Source organism: Cebus imitator, unplaced genomic scaffold (genome assembly GCF_001604975.1).
Source record: "Cebus imitator isolate Cc_AM_T3 unplaced genomic scaffold, Cebus_imitator-1.0 Scaffold21, whole genome shotgun sequence".
NCBI lineage: Eukaryota > Metazoa > Chordata > Mammalia > Primates > Cebidae > Cebus > Cebus imitator.
Genome location: NW_016107336.1, coordinates 6,617,611 through 6,639,720, shown reverse-complemented (window position 1 = coordinate 6,639,720; position 22,110 = coordinate 6,617,611). Strand labels below are relative to the sequence as shown.

At 38.0% G+C, this 22,110-nt stretch overlaps 1 protein-coding gene across 1 annotated transcript in view; it reads left to right on the top strand.

Annotated features, from left to right (window-relative positions):
* GADL1 (glutamate decarboxylase like 1) overlaps positions 1 to 22,110 on the top strand; it is a 158,741-nt gene that overhangs the window by 54,277 nt on the left and 82,354 nt on the right. Inside the window, exons 10-11 of the mRNA XM_017521671.2 lie at positions 2,599 to 2,663; positions 2,935 to 3,016. Coding sequence (XP_017377160.1) covers positions 2,599 to 2,663; positions 2,935 to 3,016 — 147 coding nt within the window. The remainder of the gene's footprint in view (positions 1 to 2,598; positions 2,664 to 2,934; positions 3,017 to 22,110) is intronic.

Below are 22,110 nucleotides of genomic sequence, written 5' to 3'. Positions count from 1 at the left end.
TCTAAGAAAAACTAATCTTATTAGACTCTTTCACCTCCAGTACTGTTCTCCTTTGTGAGGGCAATTGTTATGCTAGCTTCCATCTGAGAGCAGAATGTCGGACTGGTCTAGCTCGTCTTTAAATCAGGTTGTAACTCCTGGAAAGCCTCTCATTCCCAACAAGGCTTCCTCTTACCCATTCTTCATTCCAAGTCCCATAAGCAGCAGCAAACATTTAAAATCCTGGGCTTTAGAGGCTGCCAAATCTCAATTCCATTCCTGCCTTCACTTCCCTTCCAGGATTGGTCCTACTACTAATTTGTTAACTAAAGACAACAATATGTAAAATGGTATACTGTGGTGCCTCACATAGTAATAGCTTAATAAATGACAATTTTATTGAGATGGATAGCCAGGCTTCATTTAGGCGATTGGTTTGATAATTTCAAATTCTGGAATGGGAATTACAGTGAAACAGATTGAAGTAGGGCACATATATATATATTTTTTTGAGGAATAAATTTATGGATGAGCTGTTTCTAACCCTGCCAAAGTACTTCATAAAGTGGTGAACTAATGCCTTGAAAGAGTTCCTGTGATTTCAAAACTTAAATCCAGTTCACTAGAATTGGGAGATTATTTACCTTTCTGGAGAAGGAGTGTAGGCAGAGGCTAGCTCAGAGGACATGAAGGAGCAGAAGTATAGGATGTTAGGCAGATGGAAAGGGTGAGCAAGTAAACAGGTGGGGCTCTGTGGACTAATCCTTCCCTGTAGTTGTCACCGATATGTTCTCAGAGAGGTTGGGGGATAAAAAGTGAGAAAAGTAGGTAATTTCGGATTTAGAGTATGTAATAAAAGCCAAGAAAAATGTGGTATGTAACTCCTCTTAATATTTGCAAGGACCAAGTTCTCAAAATCCAGATCTGGAGATCCTCAATTGTAGGCTGAGATAAAATTTTCCAAGATGCTGAAGGCATTTGCCTTTGTGGCTCAGCCTCAGTGGCACATGGTCCCTTGTGAATCCAAGTAAGGGAGGAAATGCAGCAGGAAGGGAACCTGACTGGCAACATCCAGTTACTAACCCTTTACCTGCGAATCTTTGGGATTTCAACACGTGACACCATTGAAACATCACAGCTCAAAAACTTCTGGGGATCCCATGGAGTTGTTGGAGATTAATCCATGGGATCAAGGCTGGTGCTAATATGAGGCCAGTGGGGTTCACAAGGCTCAAACTTATAAGCAGCATTCTTATGGCCTTGCAAGACTCCAGCTCTGAGACCGAGCTCCTCGTTGAATTATGTACCCCACGGACTCATTCACTTTCCCCTAGACTCAGCTGTCCATGAAAGTTTTTTTTAAGTGGGATTTAAGGCCACAAAAGTTACTTGTACTGTACTTTCTCATTATTAGCTACCAATGGGACCAGCTTTCGTAATACTCTAAGGATCATGGAGCTACTTCATTTTATCTTCCGTATCTATGGTGCACATACTCTTGCCACATATTTCTACATGATATTAATGTCTACATATGTCTTTAAATTCCATAGCCAAAAACAGAATTTGCTACATCCTAAGCCACTCCTGAACTCCTGAACTCACCTATTGCCTAAACACATCTGTCATACTCATTCTACATGCTCTACTCTCCAGTTTGGCCAGATTATCACCTTAAGTCATGATGTTATCACGACAAGAGAATGGGCTTTGAATCCCGTATCTGATTTTGTCATCAGTGAGACCTTGGACAATTTACCTGAACACCTCTGAAATTTATTTATAAAAAGTGGAAGTGATCCTAACTCCATTCCTAATGGAATGCTTTAAGATTTAAAAATAAGCTTGGAAAGTATTCAGTACAGCTCAAGCTAGTCCCCTCAAATCCTCACTACAGTCATCCTTTATTATCCTACAAATTAAAATTTATGTCTGCTCCATTTTCAAGAAGCATGCCGACTTTTGTATTTCTTACATCAGTTCTTCTCCCTTTGCTCCAGGCCTGTTGACTATGGGATTTCATCTGAACTCCCTTTTCCTTTGCTCACAAAATTTACTTTTCCAGTGAATAACTTGTGTCCCAAGCTTGCCCCCGTCTCTCATTTGTCCCAGTTTCATTTGCAGATATTTCTAAAAGCCATTTGGCTAAATTCATCTAATTTTTCATTAACATATTTCCATCTAGCCCATCCTAGTTGGCCTTCTATCTATCCATCTTGTCAATAACATGCTTTGTTCATTATTATGCAGAATGCTAGTCCTTAGCCCATGTCTCATCATACGCTGATAGCAAAATGTTAGCATTGTGAAGATGCTATGTTAGAGTCTAAGCTTCAAGAGGACATGGACTTTGAACCTCCTCATCCACACATAGCTCAGTTGGTTAATATGCCAATTTATGACATGCAAATTTATAATTCTAAGGGTCAGTGGGGGCCCATCTATTGTGATGAGCTTCTGATTGCCCGAATCAGTGATCAAAATTTCCTGGGGTACAAATTTGTTAACATAAAATATGAAATAATGCAGATCGAGGTCATCACTGAAGGTTTTCTACAACAACCCAATGGGAAACAACATTGAAATAACATTGGTTTGGTTCTGTAAATATCTCAACAGGCTTCTTGGGGTGGCTCAGCTTTGATGTCGAGGAAGCACCGCAAGCTTCTGCATGGCATCCACAGGTAAATGTAGTTACCCATTGTACAGCCAACTTTTATCAAGCAAAGGGATCTCTTTGGACTAAGTGATATTTTGAAAATAGGAACAAAGTAATTGTTTTGATTAAATAAACCAGTAAAACCCCTTCAAATTCCTTAAACCACTCAGACAAGGAATTCTGTAGAACAGTAAACTGTGTATGAGTACTGAATGTAGATGCTGATGACAGTATTCTAGTCCCTGTAGAAACTAATTGAATCCTCTCCCTACTCTGTCCCTTTGTTTAAACAATAGGGCCGATTCTGTGGCCTGGAACCCACACAAGATGTTGATGGCTGGGATCCAGTGCTGTGCTCTCCTTGTGAAAGACAATTCTGTAAGTTTCCCTCTTATGGTCTTTGGGCATCTGGGGGTTCAGTCACTGCGTTTGCCAAGGGCTTCATTTTTGCTTATCTCTGGGTGACTTGGGCTAGGTGTAAATTAAAGGTCTCTGGGAAATGTTGATGGTCTCTGAAGGAAAGACAAATTAGCTTAGATAAAAGATTGTGTTTCTGCTCAGGTGATTTTGTGGATTTGATTTAGGTATGATATAATCTCATTAGAGCAAAATGGTCTCTCTCACCATCATTTGGATTATATTTTAAAACCGAGTTTTAAAAACATTGCCAATTTTTTTTTCTCCTTGATTAAGTCTGGGATTTAAGTTATCTTGAAACTTCTGCTGAGAAAGTGGAACAGATGTGTGTCATACATTAAATTGAATACTTAATACGCTTAGCAAGGGCTTAACAGCCCATTTATATGGGAAGACGTTTGTTCAGGGCTGATCATCGAACACTGATTTATTAGGGGATTGCTCGTCCCAAGTGGCTGGTACTTAAAAGCTTCTTTTGGAATGCTTGGGAAAGTTGGAAAGTTGTCTGGATCACTGCGAGGCAAGTGGGAAAAAAGTTGAGGCTCCTCTTGGCCGGAGGTATAAACTGTTTTCCATGGGTTAAATAAGGATCCTTGTGGGAAGTGGCCCAGGCTGGGAAGTGCTACTTCATTCTTAGAAATGCCTCTTCAAGATCTGTGTTCAGCATGTGGGTGATCTTTCTCAGCCATCTGTTTACATTTTTTTCTTAGGGGACTCCCTTTGCCAATGCTAAAGTCATTTTCTCGTTTTAAGGAATTTTATTTCAAATGAAAACTATTTTTAATCTCAAAAGCTAGTCTTGAATGTGTAGCTATTTACAACTTTTTAAATTGTGATATTTATATGTGAGGGCCCTGCGTGTTTTGACATGATCAAACAGAATGTCCATCAGAAACTAGGAACAGATTTTGCTTCTATTGAAATAGACACTACCAGGAATATGAATCAGTTCCTTAATGTTTCATTAGGTTGGATATAGTTGAATGCATTCAATACCATTTAACTTTAAGTTTTAAAATTATGGTGTGACTGTATTTGTAACTGAAAGGTAAAGATTACTGTATTGATTGTGAACCAAAGAACATAATCAACATGCCCATAGGTACATATTTAGGATGAAACAGATAGGAATAAACCCAAGTTTTCTTTTGGTCTAGGTATAAGAACAAAAATGTATCAAGCATCCTTTGAGATATTTTACATTTGCTTTGTACCTAAATCAGCCAATCTGAATGACAAACTTATCTGTTGGTGTGATACTGAGTGAAAAACAGACCAACAATTTCATGAGTACTCTTTTAAATAAAAATTTCTAGCTTTTACGCTTTTCTTGTTAAATGACATTTGAGCGATTTAGCCAACAATTGAATTTATGTACTTGAGGTAATTTAAATTTTTCTGGATCATATAACCCTTTAACGGGTTTTTTTTTTTAAGAATTTATTCCTGGATCTTAGTGACAGTAATACCAATGCCTATTTTCATGGCACGAATTAAGAGGTTAAGAATTCTATTCACTGTGCAAAGTACTGAGGACTTTGAAAAAATTGCCTTAAAGACTTCAATTTAAATGGAATAGAAAACTGAACCATGAGATATGAGATATGGCAATCAGTTTAAGTTTTGTGTTGGCAGTTTTCTAGCTCTTTTGTACTTGGATTTCTGCCCATTATTCTCTTCCCTATTGTTAATTCATTCCATCAGTCAGCATAACTGATCTATGTAGGCCAGACACTGCTGATTCTAGGCTTATAGCATCGTATCAAGACAGACATTTCCCAAAGAGTTTATAATCTCACAGGCAAGACAATGAACAAAATGCACATATTAAATTTTTTTTTTTAACTGCCATTTTGGTACGTGCACCAATGAATGTTGGATCAAAAAAAAAAAAAAAAAAAAAAAAAAAAAAAATCAACAGGCATTTCAACCTTCTCTTCCTAACCATCTCCTTATACTCAGCTAAGTAGCCTCCCCTGCAATTATCGTATGACAGATATGGCTCATGTGATGTAAGGAAATGGGATGAGGGCCGAGAGAATTTTACAGGAGAGCATTCTTCTCGCATTTTTCTACCTTAAATGCAGTTATGTCAGACATGGTATATGGGTTACCATAAGGCAATTACCCTAAATTTAAAAAAATTAACATGCACAGAATGACAAGAAAAGGGAAAGTCTTGGTTTTGTATAATTTTTTGAAATATGCCATCAACCCAAAACATGACTCCTTTCAGACCTCCTATGCTATCAAGTGGTTAAAAATTAGATGTTCTTACTACTGAAACCGTCTCCATTGGGTAATCTGTTAGTTGTAGCCAAATGCACCCGTCTGGTACAGAAAAGAATACAGTACTCCGGTAATACACAGCAGGGAGACCTATGATGTTCCAGGTGGAAGGAACAGCATGTAAAAATTACATGAAGATCACTGGATAAGAGTTGAGAGTGAAGTATCTTTTAGTGTTGCTCAAAGTAAATTTGAGGTTATGAGGAATTCGAGTGAGGAGGTCACATAGATTTGGGTCTATATGTCAACCTCCTAAGAAAAGAAGTTTGGACTGGTAAAATCTATTACAGAAATCTTTGACACCAAGATGTCATCTGAGGTCATAGGAATGGGTTAGCCCTTGGAAGGAGAAGAAAAGGCGGCCTAGAACTTAGCACTGAAAAGCTTTAGCATTTAGAGAGTGGATAGAAGAGGAAGGATACCCCACGAAGGCTGAGTCAGAATGGCTAGGGAGATGGTGGGAAGACCAGAAAGTGATGCTAACCAAATAGAACATGTAGGAGAGAAAAGTCACCTTTTTCTTACCCATTGCAAGGTTCATGGCCAAATTCCCTATAACAAAAGACTGACAAAAGAAAAGCCTAACAAACTTATTTGACCAAAATGTTATGTGAACCAAGAACCTTCAGAGATGAAGATCCAAAGACCCAGGGAAAACCGTTTTCCTGAACAATCTTGCAAAAGTATGGTCAGAAGCTGGCAGGGGGGACCTTGGAGGGCCCGTTTGTCCAGTCTTCTTGGCCTGCCTGGCATAGGGCAGGGCCCCTCCCTCTGGAGTGAGGGTCTTAACAGCCTCCTTTTAGGGGAGGTAGGTCAAATATTTATGGCCATGTTTCATGGAAGAAAGGTGAGAGGAGGTCAGAGTGACCTCCAAGGTGCCATATTTGGGGTAACTGGTATGAGCCACACGAAATGTGAGGCAAGTGAATGACTTTCATCCTTCATGTGACAGCTTATTGTCACCTCTTCTTTGAAGAGTCCCCAGACTTACCAAGATAAACAGGCACCTCCCCAGTATTGCTTCTCAGACTCTGTTCCTCCCCTTTAAAGTGCTTATAGTTACTATTGGCATAATTTGCCTAAGTGTGTATAATTACTATTTATAATTATGATTTCTCATGTAATATTCTCTCCCACTAGAATCTAAGCTGCATGAGGAGAAAGACTATTTCATTATGTTCACCACCGGGTCATCAGTGCCTAGCAAATATTCACTGAAAAGGGGGGGGATCTTAGTATTTAAAAACTGAGTGGTTGATTAAATACATTAATCATCCTCAGAAATATCTGCCTTCATATCAGCAGTAACTAAGATTTTGAATTTTTCCCTCACTCCAAATTATTCCATTTGAAAACTAAGATAAAATGATTAAAATTATAGTTGATGAGCTCTATTGATCTCCCTAACACAAGCTCTGTGTTAGGACCTCAGCATTGATGAATAGTGATTTTAATTGGTACTTCTGTTGACGTAAGAGGATAATTCTAGTTTAAAAGAAAAATATACTGCTGTTCAGGGAAAAACATTCTCTAATTTGTACGTACAAAGCTCCGACATTCACAGTTCCGTTTTCCTGATTGGCTGGTAGTTTTTGCATTTTTGATTTCCTGTGTTAGCAAATAGGACTGCTTCAGAAATAAAACATAGCTGTTGCTCTCAAAGTTGTACTGTCACTAACCCTCTTTGAATCACAGGGATAAAAGAAAATTGGGGATTTTTTAAAACATCTGATTATAAATAGGTTGACTTCAGATGTAAATGCGGGATTTGCATGGCTGTTTTGGATCAAAGACAGTTTTGATGCTCTCATCTAAAATAAAAGGCAATATATTCTAAGAATCAGTTCAATAGATGGAGAAAAACCTCACTATCCACTTTAATTTTGGGTTTACGAGACAGATTTTTTAGTTTATAAAACCCAACAGGTATGAAAACAAAACATACTAATCAGATGGCTTTTTAAGTATAAATGATTCCTATTTCTACCTACCGCTATCATTCAATTTTAACTCAATGCCTTTTTGTTGACTCAGTCTAGCTGCTACAGAAAACTCAAGTGAATTTTTTCTACTTTTTTTTCTGGAAGACTATGTTGACAGTATGGATTTTTAAAAATTGTGTCCATTTTTAGTATTTTATTTCAAAAGTAATTCATTTTTATCATAAACGAATCTGGAAATTCAGATAAAAAGAAAGGTGAAGTAAAAGAAACAATACTAGTACCTGAAGATGCCCTTTATGGATTTCCCAATGTATACATACCTCTAAATGTGTATGCTTGCATCATGCATCATCTACAAAATTTGCAATGTTTTGCTTTTAGCATGCATTTTCTGTGTAACAAAATTATGAAAGTTGTTTCATGTTAATATGGATGCTATTACAATTTTAATGTCTACAGAAAATCCTGTCATTTATATAATTAGCTTGGCCACCTCTTACTGCTGACCAGTCAGATGATTTTAGTTTTTGCCTATTACAAATTTTGTTGCCATCTTTGAGGTTAAATCGTTGAGCACATCCTTTAGTCTTCCTTTAGCATACATCCCTAGAAGTGAAATAGCCAGCTAGCTTTCATAATGCTTTAATACAAGTTTCCCAATCTTTCTTCAAAAACATTTACATTATCATGAGCAGAATGAGTATATATGTGCGTGTGTACATGCATGCGTGTTCTAACCTTTGACATCACAGGCATTTAGTTCTCAATTTGATAGTCAAGACATTTGTACAGTTACAGACACAGATGCAAACATTTTCCTTCTAATTTTATCTATTGACATTTTATACCACCTTCTCGGGGATCTTCTTTGGCTCAGTGTATTGACATGCAATTGTAGGTTTCAAATGTGAGGCCTTGGAGATAAGCTTGCAATACTTTATCTTCATTCTAGAGGAGGCTCAGAATGTAAACCTTCCCCGTTACTTTTAATTTTGGAGAAGCAATAGCAGAAAAGAGTAAGATAGTCATTCAACAGTTATTGAGAACATGCTTGGAGCCACATACTGCAATGTGGGGGAAAAAAAAAAACAACTCATGCCATTTCCCAGTGTGGCCACCAGGAAAAGACAATTTTTGCTGGAAAAAGTACCTGAGAGGCAAGTTACTTAGCCCCATTTCATTTGTTCTGAATAATTGACATTACAAATAATTATTACATGCCAGCTAAAAAACGTGCAAGAAAAAAGAAAATACATTTTTCTCTAAATCGGAGAAACTAGAACAAACTATCTGCTTTTCTGAGAATTTTTTCCTAGGTCTTGCTTTTCTTCATCGAGTTCCTATGGAAATGCCATTAGATGGTTTGAAAATACTGAGCAATCTGATCATTGAAGAATCTCTCTCCTGCCAGATAACACTCACACTTTCTGTACAGGTGCACTATAAATTTCTTTAGAATGACAGCCTACCAGCTACTGTAGCAGAAAAAGGGGAAGGTAGGTGTTTAAAACTGATTAGAAAAGAGAAGCATTTGACTTGTAGGAGAGATATCAATCTCTTCTGTTCACGCTGCCAAAATCATTCTGTCTTGGCTGTTCTTGCTTGAGCTCAGAAAATCTTTCCCAGACTTTTCAGCAAGGTGAGCATTACATCAAATTGAGAGAGAAATAATTAGATTCATGATTGGTAAAGTCTTAATTCCGTTTTTAAAATTATAACAGGTAATTTTCCATGAAGCTTTTGGAAATTTTGTGCATATGCCATGTATGTAAGGTGCATGACATTAAAACACGATTTTCAGTAATCAAACACCTGTCATTTTTTCTTTTTCTAGAAGGTAAAGGAATGTTAGATCCTCATGTGTCCAAATTCCATTCTCTTTCTCCAAACAAATCAATATGATTGAGTTTTAGAATTTGTTGGTCTTACCATTGCCATTAGCTTTAACAAGGGAATTTGCACTTTGCTTTAGACCCATGCCCCATATAGCTCAGTATATTGCTTCCATTTGGCCCCAAGAGACGTGTTATTATGTAACTGATTGTACTATCTGACCTCCATCAGCAGTTACCACCTAGTTATAAATGTGCACTGGTCCTAATGCAGGGCTTGAGCTGGGCACCACAGTTCTTTATGTAGTACACTGGGAACTACCTGAGGACCGAATGGGTCTCACTTGCCACTGTCATTCCACTACTCAGTATAAACCCAGACCTCGGTTTTCAATAAAAATCTTTCCTGAAGTGACCAAATCTGCATCTATTTCCAATGCCAACAAATGGCAATGTGTTAAGTTTTTCACCCACAATGTGAATATGTCCTTTATCATGTATCCTGATCTTTCAAGTCTCAAAGCATGTATGTCCCTATCTTGCCAATACATAGGAAATTTTGGAGGGGTATGGAAATGGTTTTATCCATGTGGCTTGATATAGCCATTACCTCCTCTCATCCCATCTCATGTTGTCACTTAATGTATCTTGACTCTGGGGCCAGGAGCAGTGGCTCATGCCTGTAATCCCAACACTTTAGGAGGCTGAGGTGGGTGGATCACAAGGTCAGGCGTTTGAGAGCAGCCTGGCCCAACTGGTGAAATCCTGTCTCTATTGAAATTGCAAAAATTAGCTGGGCGTCTTGGCGTGCACCTGTAATCCCAGGTACTTGAGGGGCTGAGGCAGAAGAATCGCATGAACCCAGGAGGCAGAGGTCGCAGTGAGCCGAGATCGGGATGCTGCACTCCAGCCTGAGGGACAGTGAGACTCGGTCTCAAAAAAAAAAAAAAAAATCTTGACTCTGGGTTGTGCAGACATTTAGCCTTTTATCCACACGCCTCAGAGACCGATAATAAATCAGTGAGTCCTGCTTTCCTTTTTCAGAAACCATATTGTCTTTCCCCTAGGAAGTTATTTTTGTTTTAGTGTCTGATGATGCTGTCTTTTATTGGAGACTGGACAAGTTGAAGAGATACTTGCTTTTCTAAGGCTCCCTGCGTCCTCTCTTGACCCCTTCTAATGAACAGGATGACATTCACAATCTGCCAGTTTGCTGGAAATGGCTGTTTGTAATGTTGGATCCAGCATCTTGGCCAACGGTCTCCCAATTTCATCCTTGAGTTCCTTCAAAACTCTTGGGTGACTGCCACCTGGTCCTACTGATTAAGCTACATTTATTTTGTCAGTTTGGCTTAGATGAGTTGGGGTTTTGCCTATTATTGGATTTTATGTTTTCTGCCTGTGTATTTCTGCAGAACCCCGAGGGTGCAGAAATCTAATGCCCTTCCAGGTTTTGTTAATTGCAAAGGAACTCAACGTATTCTCTGGTAGTTCATTCTGATTGGCTAGTTGGGAGTTTTATAAGTTTGCTTTAAAGATTATGAACGAGATATAAAAACACGCGTAAAAATGAACAGCTTAATTTGTTATAATATGAACAGGTCATTTGCACACAGATTAAAATAAAGAACATAACCAGAAACCCAGAAATCTCCCAAGTGTTTACCGACTTTGTTTGCTTTTATTAGTTTTGCTCTGTAGTTATGCATCCCCAAATAATTTAGTTTTTGAATTTTATCTAAACTATAGAGTATGCATTTTCTTTTGTTTGGATTTTTGTTGCTCAACCTTATGTCTTTAAGATTTATCTGTTTTGTGGTACAATCTGATGACTTTCATTCTTATACTATTCCATGTGAATATATCACAATGTTTATTCATTCTACTATTGATGGGCATTTATTTCAAGGCTTTTACAAAAATTTGCTATGAACATTTTTGAGCACATTGTTATATCTCTAAGGTTCCTTCTACAATAATTTTCCTTCCACTTGAAGACCACATATTTAGGGGTTTCCACGTGGGTCAACTGTTAGCATATTCTGTTATGTTTTGCTTCTTTAAAAACGTTTCATTTTTGCTGGCGATAAAATTCTGTCAGTAATTGTCTCTTTCAATACTTTGATATTTTTCTAGTTAAAATTGTTTTTGCCTTTTGTTAACACGTTTCCTATTTGTCATTCCTTTGGTGATAAAATGACTTTCCTCTGGCTTTTAAAAATTTCAAGCTTTAAAAAAAATTCTATTTAACAAGGAAGTTCTAAATATGAATTTTGTTTTTCTTGTGTTGGCTTTACTGGGATTCTTGAATCTGTAGATTGACATGTTTTATAATTATTCCACTTCCATCTCTCCTTTTCTGGCATATCAATTAAGTATATATTAAGCCTTCCTTTCTTTCCCCCTATTTTGTATGTTCCATAATGCTGTCTTTCCATGTTTCATTGTGTACAATTTCTTTGGATCTTAAAATTTTTTCTTCATCTGTATCTAATCTGCTGCTAACGCCATCTCATGAGTTATTTTGTTATTGTCTTTCCAGCTTTATAATTTTTCATAGATTCCATTTACCTATGTAGTGTCTCTAGGTTCTTGAAGTTTAAGATTAGCCTTTATTTGCCTGAACACTGTAAGCATAGATTTACCATCTCTTCTGTTAACTTCAACATCTAGTTTTCCCTTTGGTGCTATCACAATTATTTGTGTCCGATTGCTGGTTCTATTGACTAGAGCTGTACCTTATAATCCTTGGTTTACTTATTTGAAAATTTACCCTTAGGAATAATGAGACACCAAGTGAAGTTATCTTTCTTTATAAAAATGGAATCTCTACTTTCATTTTTATTTGCATCTGAGGGAATTAGCAGTTCAGGACCAATGCTTGACATTTTTCTGCATCTTCAGGGTATAGCCTGTACCTCTGCTTCGTGGAGACATTTGGGTCCCAAATAAGAAAAGGGATTGCTTTCTTGGCTTTGGGGAAAATGAACACTTTTGAATTTTGTTTCCTGAAGCTTTTAGGATATCTGCTGGTGAGAAGTGATAATACTCCAGGGTCTCACACTTAGTAGACACAGGACCTTATTCCTTGTTCCCTCCCTTCTCACCATTCTAGTTGTCTTGGCTGTCCTCTCCGAGTCTGAAAATATCCTGGAGTAGGCATGTCTCTGGCTTACCTCGAGTTCCCTTTCCTTCTTTGTACCTCCAGTACTTTATATCCCTGTCTTGTGGAGGTCTGCTAGGCTTTTCATTAGATGCAGTTTTTACATTTTGTTCCAGGATTCTTGGCAGTCTTCAGTGGGAGGATCTTCAATTCCCCTATTCCTTTATTAGAATTGATATGTGCCACTTGGATTTTTAATAATCAGCTGCTGTTCAGTACTGCCAGTGGGAAAAACCATTTGTTTATCCTTTCATTCGACCTGCAAATATGTAGAGACTACTATATGTTCATTGAATAAGACAAGCTCCCTAAGTTAACTCAAAATCTAATAAGGAAAGCATTTTAAGCCAACAATTAACATATACTATTCTTTAGTTATGTTATGATTAGAAAGCAGGAGTTGGGGAATGTAGGTAAGAGAACACTGCTGAACAGCCTGGTCAAGAAAACTTGCAACAGAGGTGACTTTTAGAATCAGTTACTGTTATTTCCTTATTTTAAAAGTAATATATGATCATAGTATCCAACAGTCAAGCATAATTAAGAACATAAAAATTACTTGTAAAACATCAGCCAATATTAAATCTAAAATTTTCTTGAGATGCCTATTAATGTATCTCTATGCTGATAAGTATAGGTTATAGGTTATTATATTTTGCTTATTTAACCAGCATCTTGCTTTATCCATGTCTACCTCTTATGATCTAAAAAACACAAGTTACTTGGGTTTAGAGAAGCTTGAGAATATTTCTTTAATCATCGCCACCATTACCATGAAAGCAGCTAATTCAGCACCTTGAGCCTAGCTCAGCTGTGTGCATTACATGAAAGTCCATGTATGTTTTCAGATGCTTTCCTTCTATTACAGAATTTGCAAGACCTCTTTCCTCACCTCAATCCCCATCCAGCCACCTCTTACAACTGTAATTACTGAGGTTATCAGTGACTGAAAGAAACACAGGAAGCTAAACCTGTCTTCAATTAAGAGATACTGGCATTTGAAAATATCATCCAGCCATCTATTCTTATGGAATTTAGTCATCTTTGTGACACGTTAACTATTCATCTATAAAGTTTCCCAGTGAAACCAGACTTTCATATGAGCAAATTTTCCCGTTAGATGCACCAAATGAGAACATTGTACCAAACCTGCTTATCAACTAGAACAAACGTGGAATCATCTAAAGTAAAAATTCTATTAAAAAAAAGCAGCATTTCAGAAATCTGAGAGTGCATAAACTGGAGGAGAAAACTAGAGAAATTTTAATTAAGGGTCAGAAGATAAGGAGTGAATATAACTTGATATTCAAGTTCTAAAATAATCCCATTCATTGGATCAAACGGCTGTTGATTGTTTTGCCAAGTCCACATTGCTGTAATTATAGCTTCAGAATATATTTCAACTAGTAGGGTAAGTCTATGTTAACTTTTACAAAATGACTTATTATCTACTTATTCTTCCAGTTTTCAAAAAAAATCAAGTTTAAAAAACTTTCACTGGAATTTTTAAGGTTTATATTAAACCTATAATTTGAGAACGCTTAACATCTTTGTACGAGTTTAGCCTTCCGACCTACTGTTTCAGTTTCAATGGTTTTTCTAATAAAGGACCCTGTATATGTTTTGCTAGGATTATTTACACCTATTATATATTATCTTTGTAAAACCTTCTAACTGCTAAGACTGATAAATATTAAGAAACTTGGAATATTTAACTATTTCACCAGATTTCTAAGTGGTTCTGAGAGATTTTAAGTTATTCTCTTGCATTTTTAAGAATTGTCATTTTCATTCTAATATCTAAGCTTCATATTGGTTACAATTATAATGCACTGAATTTTCAAAAATATGTTCAGTAAAAGACTGATTTTATTCAAGTTACCCTGTTACATATTCTTTATAAATCCTCGAGAAATTGTTTTACCATCTATTATCAAATAAGGTAATTCTTGAACAAAACTAAGTTTAATAAATTTTCTGTATTACTGGTTAACTTCATTTTATTGCAGTATTTTAATGTATTAATGGATTTTTGCCTCTATGTACAGATGATCAATCTATTATGTTTTATCTTGGATAGTATTTTGAGTGCAGTTTTAATATGGCTTTTGTTTTAAAATAATCTTAACATTGGTATCAGTTTTCAGAAATGTTCAGGAAATTTAATAAAACTTGCTCAGAAATGTTGGAGAAAATATTTGTGTTCAGTATACATTTTCGTTGAACTATTAATTTTTTGCTGTAGTTGAGCCAGTTCTCATATTTTGCTGAGATTTTCAAAGATCTTGGCATAATATATGCCATTTCCTTATTTTTATCTTGTATTCCTGCCTGAAATCTTTAAAATTTTCCCTGATTTTCTCTCCATAAGGAATCACTTTTTGCATTTTTCAAGTCCTTATTAAATTTATATAATTTTCATTTTCTTCTGCTTTATATTTTTGTTCTATAAGAATACTATTTTAACATTTGAGGGCATTTTTGGCTCAGCTCCTTAAGTTCCATTTTGGAGTGTTCTCATCTAAATAATTTTCTAACAAATCTATAATAACCATGTTAGTTTACTCTGAGCAAAGACTGATTTGTAAAAGTGATTTTAATCTCCCAAGTGCTTAAGATGCGTTGTGAAATTCTGGTTTTATTGTACTCGGATAATGATCAGAATGAAACCAGAGAGAGAATGACAAATTATCTTTTACACTCCATACTCTTTGAAGGGTATCTTATCCAAAAAACCATTTTCAGTTCACACCGTTTCCCAAGTAGATAAACAGGCCTCAGAGTTGGGGAGGGAAGAGGGCTATCTGAAGAGAAAAATGTTAAGTGTAAACCCAGAGCATCAAGAAAGAATAGAACCTTCTTGTAAGTCCAAGGAAAATAGGTTCTTTCCTCTCAGCTCAAATTCTAGGGGAGTCTCAATGTGGGAAGCCTCCTCCTCCATCTCCCATGTCAATATGGTCAAGCAGAAACTAGAGATGGCCCCTTTCTCTAGGCCTGAGTGCACCTGGGATAGCGCCCTGTGTTCCTGCAGGCTTTAGAGTGGCTGGTATGGGGGATCATCCAAAAGTGACTGAACATGAACAAGGCAATACACCAACCAGCCTGGAAATAGGGGCCTGAAGCAAGAAGTAGGTCTCAAGTGACCCGACATTCAGAGGCCATGGCAGGTCTTCAGGCATAAGAGAGAAAGTGGAAAGACCACCCCGGGTTGAGCTAGGGCTGGAGGCTCAACACATGACAGCAGCGACCAAACTGGAAAAGCCCATTTCACCCCTCAGTATAGGTTTCCAGTTTCAGTAGATGACAATCAAATTTAACTGACCCTGCTTTAAGTAAACATAGTATTTTAGTGTAAGTATATCCCAAATATTACAGGGGACATTCTTATATTAATGGTTTATGAATTTATGTTTGAAATTCAAATTTAGTGAGGTATTTTGTATTTTAACTGGCAACTCTTCTCAGCAGCATTTGAGAAATTCACAGTAACATGAAATGAACAAGGGAAGAAATTACCCCCCCCCCCAAAAAAAAAATCTTGATCAATCATGTTTTATTTCTGAATGGTCAATTTGAGTTTTTCTGGAAATGACCAGACTAAATATTATGCATTAGAAGTCATGGTGGCTCCAAATCACAAGTTTTTTCTTTTCTTTCTTCAATGGAGTCTCACTATCACGCAGGCTGGAGTGCAGTGGCACAATCTTGGCTCACTGCAACCTCCACCTCTTGGGTTCAAGTGCTTCTCCTGCCTTGGCCTCCTGAGTAGCTGGGATTACAGGTGTGCGCCACCATGCCCAGCTAATTTTTGTATTTAGTAGAGATGGGGTTTCACTATGTTGGTCAGGCTGGTCTCAAACTCCTGACCTCGTGATCAGGAGGCTGCCAACCTCAGCCTCCCAAAGTGTGGGATTACAGGTGTGAGCTACCACGCCCAGCCCAAATCAGAAATGTTTTAAAGAAAAATAGTTTCCTTTTTTAATACATCCAAAGTGATAATTTTAAAACATCTAACAATGGTATTTGCTTTTACGTTCTCGTGACAGGTAAAATATGGCACCTCCACAGTATGGATGTTTCCATCTCTGCCCAAGAGACCAACAAAGCTAAATTAGAATCTCAGTGTTAACTGCAAATTTTTAAGTCATCTTAGCCTCTGGTCCAATTGGTGGGGCAAAGAGATAGAGTGAAGGTTCATTATGCCCAGCTCTATGTATAAGACGGAAATAAGGGGTCATTGTGAACTGGGCAAGGAGACTAAAGTGTGTCCACAATGAACATTTTTCGTTTCTTGCTGTGACAATGTCTTGCCGATTTTTAAATGTAACCCAGAAACTGAAAAAGGACTAGATAAATTATATCTTCCCCTTCTCTCCAGTTCCATAGCAGTTTATCAGAAGTTTGGCACTTCTTTTATAAGGCTCCCTTCTTCCCAGGACATTTCATTATGCCCTTGTCATGGAATAGCACATGTGGTTATTATGTCCTTTTGATTTTACCTTGACATTGTATTCTTTTGTATTACCAGTCTTAGACAGCACCATAGTGCAGATGAAACCCTCTACATCCAGTTATAGAAATACTGATGCATTCATTTAGAGTACTGTCAGACTCTTTGTGCCATTTCAATATCTAACTTGCCAGAGAGGTAGTGAAATGCAATGAAATACATGTAGCTGTTTTCAGAGCTGCTGGGAACCAGAAGTTTTTACGTAAAAGACTTTTCTGCCTGTGAGCTTGCAACATCGAGCGTTAGAGGGTTAACCACTCTAATAGATTTCATTTCCCAAAATTGAAAGATATAGGGCCCCTTCACTTAAAATATTCAATTGAAATCTGAAAGGAAAATCTCTAGGGAAGTAGGATTCTTCAAATGTCTTCGTTTAAAAAGCTTGTTATTGAAGAAATGACTCACCCATGATTGGCGGCAAGGTTAATTTCACGGAGCTAGAATCTTAAGTATATTCTAGAATTTGATATTGGATTTACAATATAACAGTAAGTTAGTATGAATTCATGGAGTTTAACAATCCCCATATGGGGATTTATTTTCCTCAATGCCTCTATAGCTTTAGACAATTTTGAGAAAGGTTGTCACATTTAAGATATATATAATTATTTAGAACCAAAAACAGACATGCATGCCAGGCTAGACGAGCTTATAGAGAAGCTATATTGCCTCTCATTGTAAAAGCTTCATGGGTTTTGTAAGGCAGGAGAGAAGGAAAATGTCCAGGGTTCATTTTATGTTGTTGGGATGTGGGCACTATGTGAGCTCATGGCGACTTAAGAGGTTATGCTAGGCAGTGATAGGCTTGGGGACTGTATCAGTGATTGGACATGGGACAGGAATAGGGTGTGGTATCCTTTACCCTATGATGCTGTAAAATACAGTTATCCCCCAATTTCTGACAAGCACTGAACTGTCAGAAATTAATATGTGGGCCAGAAGCAGTGACTCATGCCTGTTAGCCAACACTTTGGGAGGCCAAGGCGGGCACATCATCTGAGGTCAGCCTGGTCAACATGGTGAAAACCTGTCTCTACTCAATACAAAAAATAGCTAGGCATGGTGGTGTGCACCTGTAGTCCCAGCTACTCAGGAGGCTGAGACAGGAGAATCACTTGAATCTGGGAAGTGGAGGTTGCAGTGAGCCGAGTTAGTGCCACTGCACACTCCAGCCTGGGTAACAGAGTAAAGATTGTCTCAAAGTAATGTGCCAGGTTTCTGGGACTGGGGAACAATGTGCTGGGAGATGAGGCTTGGAAGCAATTTCAGATCACATGTGGAGGGCTTTAAACATGTTAAGAGTGCATTTGTTTTCCCATAGGCAAGTTATTCCCTCTGTGGGGAAAACCAGATACTCCTTGCCTGCTTGAGTCCTACTGTTTCTCTCTTGAAACAAAGCTCAAGCATCAACTCCTTCCAGGGGGCCTTTCTGCTTTTCCAGGGTGCTTTAGGGCCTCCTCTGTAGCCAAACATTTGTTCAGTGCCTATCCACAAATTCCTCTTAACAGTGAAGCCATTAACCTCTCATCTATACTCAACTAGAGGCTCCTACCTCGTGGAGGATCCTCATGTCCTGGCAAGTTCAATAAACAAAACGAGTGTATAAATATAGTAATCCATTAAATCCATGTTTCGGTCCCATGAGGTAGCGATTATTCCCCTTCCCACTGTACAGATGGGGAGCCCGAATACAGAAAGCGTAAATAACACGCTAAAGACCACGAAAGTCGTAAAGGATGGAACTGGGATTCAGTCAGTCATGCTCAGTCCATAACCCATGCTTTTAACCACACAGCTCATATGTGCCTCAAACAAGATGGCAGGTAATGGATCAAACCTGGCTTCCTGCCTAAAACTGAATTTTAAAGCTACAATAATGTACAGAAATACAACCCGATTGTTTAATCCCCTTTGGAATCTATACAAAATGAAGTCGTAATGCTGATGATTTTGCTAATTCTAACTCATTTCCACAGCCGTCTGGTTAAACTGACCTATAAATCTCTGCCTAACTCAATTTGGTCCCCAGACTTTTGCCTGTAGGGTTCTCTCATTACGCTTTTCTTCTTTCAGCCCAGGTTGTACAGAAATTTTGTAGATATAGTCACTCTCCCCCAGGATTTGCAGTCATGGTTGTTCTAAATACATCTGGTTCTCTTGTTCCCTTCGGGATACTTGCAATTTGTCAGACAACAGTTTTCTGTTTGGTTTGGAAACTAATTATCATACCAGAGACCTAGGATTGCACCAGAGAATCATAAACATCACACATCCCTCCTCCTAACTGACCAGAGACCTCCCTACTTTCCCTCTCCGCTTCCTTTTTTCCTCCTTTACCAGTAGTAGCTTCTACTTGCTGTTTTCAGTAAAACAGAAAATGAACCTGAAATTAACCAGCTTTTGTTACAGAATATTTTTTCTTGGGATATGGGTGGGGGGGGAGAGACAATGAAAGTTAGAAATAAGCCAGTATGGGTCTTGATTTTCAAATGCCATTCTTTAGAGGAATTGTGTAAAACGTTTCTGAAATCCAGAAAGGAAAAACCATGGCAATTTTATCTACCAGTTTAAGTATCTTTTGAAACTAAGTATTTACTGTGTAAAAGGGATTAAAAATTTGTCTTAATGAAAGACAGTTCTTTGAGACAGAATCTGGCTCTGTTGCCCAGGCTAGAGTACAGTGGCAGTTTCTCACTGCAGTCTCCATCTTCCAGGATCAAGTGATTCTCCTGCCTCAGCCTCCCGAGTAGCTGGGATTACAGGTGCCCATCACCATGCCCAGCTAATTTTTGTATTTTTAGTAGAGACAGGGTCTCACCATTTTGGCCAGGCTGGTCTTGAACTCTTTTGATCAAGAAAAATGTCTCTGGTTTTGGAGCCTTCAGGTAAATCTAACTTTCTACCTCTACAAATTTGGAAGTGACCATCTTATGCAGTGTGTCTTCACTGGAATGTCTTAAAGCAGAGGTCTACAAATTATGGCCCTTGGGTTAAACCTGGCCTGGTACCTGTTCTTATAAAGCTTTATTAGAACAGTCATGCTCATTTAAGTATCCTCTTTGGCTGCTTTCATGCTACAACCATAGAGCTGAGTGGTTGTGAAGATCACATGGCTTGCAAACCTCCAAATATTTACCTCCTGGTCCTAAAAATATAAGATTCTATCTGTCCTATGTAGGATGAAATCACTTGCTTCATCCTTATTTTAGAACATCTAGAGAAGAGGCTTTACTTTATCCAGTCTCTAAGGCTGTAGTTTGAACTGGGAAATTCTGGGATTGAATTTCTCAGTGTGTAAATTAACCTATGGACCTTGAAAACCCAGCAAGATTTGTGTTCAAATTATTTCTCTGCTTGGGATTGCCTTGGGTGACTTTGACAAGTCATTTAACTTTTCTGAACCTTGATGCTTTTATCTGTATAACGAAGATATCTTCTGTTTTGAAAAAGTACTATAACATTAAATGAGCTAATGTTCAAATGTGTGCAGTGCATTGTTAACCAGGTAGTAAGCACGCGATAAATGTAATTTTTTCCTTGTTATGTCAACGTTGAGGAGTAAGCCATGGGCAAAGACTTTTCTGTCTGAATATCCATTAGCATAGTGAAAACATTGTCAACTTTAGCACATTTCTGTATTTTCTCATAAGTTCTTGGGAAAAAATGCTACTGTCCACTACATCTTTTATTCTATTCAAAGGTTCATTTACTTCCTAAATTTTTAACTGTTATTTAAGGATAGTTTTAAATAGGACTGCTCATGGTGATAATGTCAGGAATGTCCCACAAATCTTCAATGGGATTTACACAAAGAGGAGCAGGGAACTCGTGTTTCAGAACTTGCCTTCCTGCATGACATTTTCCTTTCTGTGAAATTAATCTCCTACCTATACTCCAGGTCTCAGAGGCCAGACTTCAAGAATGCTCCAAGTCCAAGAAATGTAGGCCACAGGCTTTATAGCTAAAGGGAAAATTTCATTTGAAAAGGAACCATGCCTTTGTTAACAGCATCACAACAAGCTGGGGACACAATTGATTGTTAAGTATTGTGTTCTTGGTGAAGAATTGCTCTTCTAGCCTCAGCCCGAAGCAGCACACTCACTGTTTTGTCCAGTTTGAAAGATTTCTGTCTACCTATTTTGGAGAGAAGCAATTAATCCATCTAGACCAAAGTCCTGTGTTAATATATTTTTCCAGGCATTAAACATGTCACAAATAATCCAAAGATCCCCAGGAGGTCGACTGCAATGCAGTATCACTATCCTCAATTTACAGATGAATGGAAATGTTACGTGATGAAGCAAGGTGTAGTTGACAGTTACACAATAAGTACCCAAAGTTCAGAAGCCGCAAATGACTATTGAATGCCTTTGCTACACTATGCATCGGTTACTAGGTATGCAAAAAAATTGTCAAATTCTGTAATCTCTTCCCTTTCATCTCCCCATGTGCATTTTGTGTGTAGACACCATGTCAGGCTTCCTCATTGCGTTTTCTCTTGCTTTGAACCTCATTTCTTTTCCTGCTCCACCTTCCTCCTCTTCCCCCCTCCTCCTCCATCTACCCTACCTCCCTCAGCCTCTCCTATCTCTTCTCTCCTTCCTCCTGTCCTCTCCTAACCTTACCATATTTTAGGCTATCTTAAATTCCTTTTGCAACAAAGTAGGGTGTAGGTAAATCCCCAAGTAGGGTCTCAAATGGAATCCCAGAAACTCAGCAGTAATATGGGAAGACGAAGGATCACAGTTCTTCCTATGGGAGCCAAGTGAGCAAAATTCTGTATTGATATTAAGCTTTTGAAAACAAATCGTTTTTCTTCCATATCACAACAACATAGTGATACGATTTGGTAATCTCATCTTGAATTGTAGCTCCCACAATTCCTCTGCATTGTAGGAGGGACCCAGTGGGAAGCAGTTGAATCATGGGGGCACGTCTTTCCCATGCTATTTGCATGGTAGTGAATAAGTCTCAAGGTCTGATGGTTTTTGGAAGGGGAGTTTGGGAGTTTCTCTGCACAAGTTCTCTTGTCTGCCAATGTGAGATGTGCCTTTCACCTCCCACCATGATTTTGAGGCCTCCCAGCCTCAATGCTGTGGAACTTTTCCCCAGCCATGTGGAACTGTGAGTCTACTAAAATCTTTCATAAATTGCCCAGTCTCCGGTGTATATCGGCAGCATGAAAACAGACTAATACACATGACAAAGATTGAATAGATCAAGGTTCTTGGTTTTGTTTGAACATTTCATCCATGCCATAACTCATGGACACAGGTTTTGTAATTTGGAGCTTTTTTCTCCTAAGACTTCAGCATGGA